This window comes from Camarhynchus parvulus, unplaced genomic scaffold, assembly GCF_901933205.1.
Source record: "Camarhynchus parvulus unplaced genomic scaffold, STF_HiC, whole genome shotgun sequence".
NCBI classification, from domain to species: Eukaryota; Metazoa; Chordata; class Aves; order Passeriformes; family Thraupidae; genus Camarhynchus; species Camarhynchus parvulus.
In genome coordinates this window covers 5,816-9,100 of record NW_022148983.1, presented here as the reverse complement: position 1 = coordinate 9,100, position 3,285 = coordinate 5,816, and the positions used below count along the sequence as shown (strand labels likewise).

The following is a 3,285-nucleotide window of genomic DNA, read 5'->3' as shown; positions in this document are numbered from 1 at the left end:
TGACACTGGGAGGCCTCATGGAAACATGGAGACCATTGGGACACTCTAGGGCCTCATGGAACCGTGGTGACAGCAAGTTGTCTAGGAGTGTTTATCTGCTGGAGGGTAGGAGGGCTCTGCACAGGGCCCTGGACAGGCTGGATCCAGGGCCCAAATCCAACAAGGTGAGGTTTAACAAGTCCCAGTGCCGGGTCCTGCACTTTGGCCACAACAACCCCTGCAGCACTACAGGCTGGGGACAGAGTGGCTGGAGAGCAGCCAGGCAGAAAGGGACCTGCAGGGACTGATGGACAGCAGGCTGGACATGAGCCAGCAGTGTGCCCAGGTGGCCCAGAGGCCAAGGGACGTTCCCACGGTGCAAAGCCAGGAACTGCAATGGGGAGTGGGGCCAGAGAGGAAAGGGCAAACAGGGATGGGCTGTTTGCAGGGGAGGGAACAGGGTAGGGCAAGAGGAAAGAATTTGTACCAGGGCATAGTAAACAAAGCAGAAGTGAAGCAAAGGAAATGCTCAGGGCAGTTTGGGGGTGGCTGCCAGGCAGCCCTGGCTCTGAGCAACAGCGTCTGCAGTGGGACAGGAAACTCCCAGCTGATGGGAACAAACTTTCTGGCTGAGTGCAGAGGCCAGGACAAAGCTGAGTGGTTTCCCTGGTGTCCCCCAGCCCTTGCTGGCCCCAGGGGCTGATGGCATTTGTGCTCCCTCAGCTTCATGTCCCCACAGCAACAGCATGGGGGTGCTCCCCCTGCTGTGTGCAATGCAAACAGGGGCTGCTGAGCCAGTGCTGCCGTGTCTGTGCCTGCAAGGATGGGGCACCTGTGTGAGCTGGGGGAGAGGCCAGGGCTGCAGAGGGGGGATGTTGTTGGCAGCTCCATCAGGACGCTCTGGGACGCTGCCCTGGGCTGTGCAGCGCACTGGGGATGGATCAGCCCCTGCTCTGCTGCTCCTTCCCGTCTGCCCCAGGGCCCTTGCAGAGCCCCAGCCATGCTGTTTGCCCCCAGCCTGCCCACGGCCAGCCTGGGGCTGCTCACGGGGGTTTCTGTGCTGAGCATTGGCCTGGCCGTGTTCTTGAGAGAGCCTGGGCAAGGAGCCTGGAGCCCCCAGGGCCTGGCCTGAGGCGTCAGCGCTGCCCCAGCAGTGCCCATGGCCTGTCCCTGCTGCAGCCCCGGCACTGCCACCCCCAGGGCTGTGCCCGGCCCCGAGAGCACTCAGGCCCTCATTGACACATTTTGCTGCCACAGGGAAGGTGGAGAGAAACTATGTGAGAAATGGCAAAAACAATGACATTTATTTGTGGACAATATGAAAGAAAGTAAAACAAAGAAAAATTAGCTCAGAAATGAAACCAACAAGAAGTATCAAAGAGGACTTTTATTACAAGTGATTTAGAGAAAATGGCCACCAGTTTAATGTTTCTGAAACCATCCAGTCATCAGTCTCCACACTGCAGCCTTGAGCTCCTGGTTCCTCAGGCTGTAGATGAGGGGGTTCAGGGCTGGAGGCACCACCGAGTACAGAACTGACAGGGCCAGATCCAGGGATGGGGAGGACATGGAGGGGGGCTTCAGGTAGGCAAATATGGAAGTGCTGATGAACAGAGAGAGCACAGCCAGGTGAGGGAGGCAGGTGGAAAAGGCTTTGTGCCGTCCCTGCTCAGAGGGGATCCTCAGCACAGCCCTGAAGATCTGCACATAGGAGAAAACAATGAACACAAAACAGCCAAATGCTAAACAGCCACTAACAGCAATGAGCCCAAGTTCCCTGAGGTAGGATTTGGAGCAGGAGAGCTTGAGGATCTGTGGGATTTCACAGAAGAACTGGCCCAGGGCATTGCCATGGCACAGGGGCAGGGAAAATGTATTGGCTGTGTGCATGAGAGCATTGAGAAAGGCACTGGCCCAGGCAGCTGCTGCCATGTGGGCACAAGCTCTGCTGCCCAGGAGGGTCCCGTAGTGCAGGGGTTTGCAGATGGACACGTAGCGGTCGTAGCACATGATGGTCAGGAGGAAATACTCTGTTGAGATGAAGAACACAAAGAAAAAGAGCTGAGAAGCACATCCAGTATAGGAGATGTCCCTGGTGTCCCAGAGGGAATTGTGCATGGCTTTGGGCACAGTGGTGCAGATGGAGCCCAGGTCGCTGAGGGCCAGGTTGAGCAGGAAGAAGAACATGGGCGTGTGCAGGTGGTGGCCGCAGGCTACGGCGCTGATGATGAGGCCGTTGCCCAGGAGGGCAGCCAGGGAGATGCCCAGCAAGAGGCAGAAGTGCAGGAGCTGCAGCTGCCGCGTGTCTGCCAATGCCAGCAGGAGGAAGTGCCTGATGGAGCTGCTGTTGGACATTTGCTGGTGCTGCAAATGGGGATCTGTAAGAAAAGTAATCATGGAATAGTTGGGTTTGGAGAGGACTTGAAATATCCCAGCACAGCCTGGGGGCACTTTCCCCCCACTGCCTGCCCAGGGCTCTGCAGCCTGGAGCTGTCCCTTGCCAGCAGCTGCTTCCCTGTGCCCAGGGCTGGGCCCTGCCAGTGCTGCCAGAGCCCAGCCCAGCCCTGGGGGCTCAGCTCTGCCCTGCAGACCCCTCCCAGCTCAGGCACTGCCCAGGGGCAGCTCTGGTTCTGCAGGCTCTGATGGCAACATCAGAGCAACCCTGAGGAGGCTGGAAAAGCGACACTGATGCTTCCATTAAGGGGCCCTGTGCTGATTTCTGTCACTGCATGGTTTATTCAGATCTCAGAGAAAAATTTTTTATTTTTCTCAGCCTCAACTGACAGGTGAATATCTATGTGCAATTTCCCATCCAGGTAACTCAGAGCAGTAGAATAAAAAAGCAGGACTTTCCCATTTATGCAGCCCCTGCCTAGCTGTGCTCCCTGTATAATCTACTTGGAAATGTTCTGCACTTAAATGCCATGCTGGGAGCAGTCCTGAACAATGCAGCATCCTCCCCACACAAGGAGAACACTTCCCAGCCTGACCAGCTGTCTCCTCCCACCCAGACCTTGTCCCCAGTGCTGGGAGCAGCTGCCAGGGGGCTGGCTGAGAGCTGTCCCTGGCAGGCAGCAGAGTCCCTGCCCCAGCACAGCCCCTGGGCTGCAGGACCCTGCTCTGCAGGGACAGCCCTGGGCACCCCTGTGCTCTGCACAAGAGACAATCAGAGAATGTACTCACAGGCTCTGTAGGCATTGGGATGTTCCAGCTGTAGGAGATGGCTCCAGGAGCTGCAGCTGCATTGTCCTGCAGCCAGAGGTTCCTGTGCCAAGGGCTGGCAGTGATTCTGCCCCAGGCACTTCT

The 3,285-nt window shown here is 57.4% G+C and overlaps 1 protein-coding gene across 1 annotated transcript; it reads right to left on the bottom strand.

The window, feature by feature from the left end:
• Window positions 1–1,401: 1,401 nt before the first annotated feature.
• Window positions 1,402–2,334, bottom strand: LOC115917201 (olfactory receptor 14J1-like). Its single transcript, XM_030970930.1, has one exon. It carries the CDS (start codon window positions 2,332–2,334, stop codon window positions 1,402–1,404), a length of 933 nt encoding a protein of 310 aa, XP_030826790.1.
• Window positions 2,335–3,285: the final 951 nt, after the last annotated feature.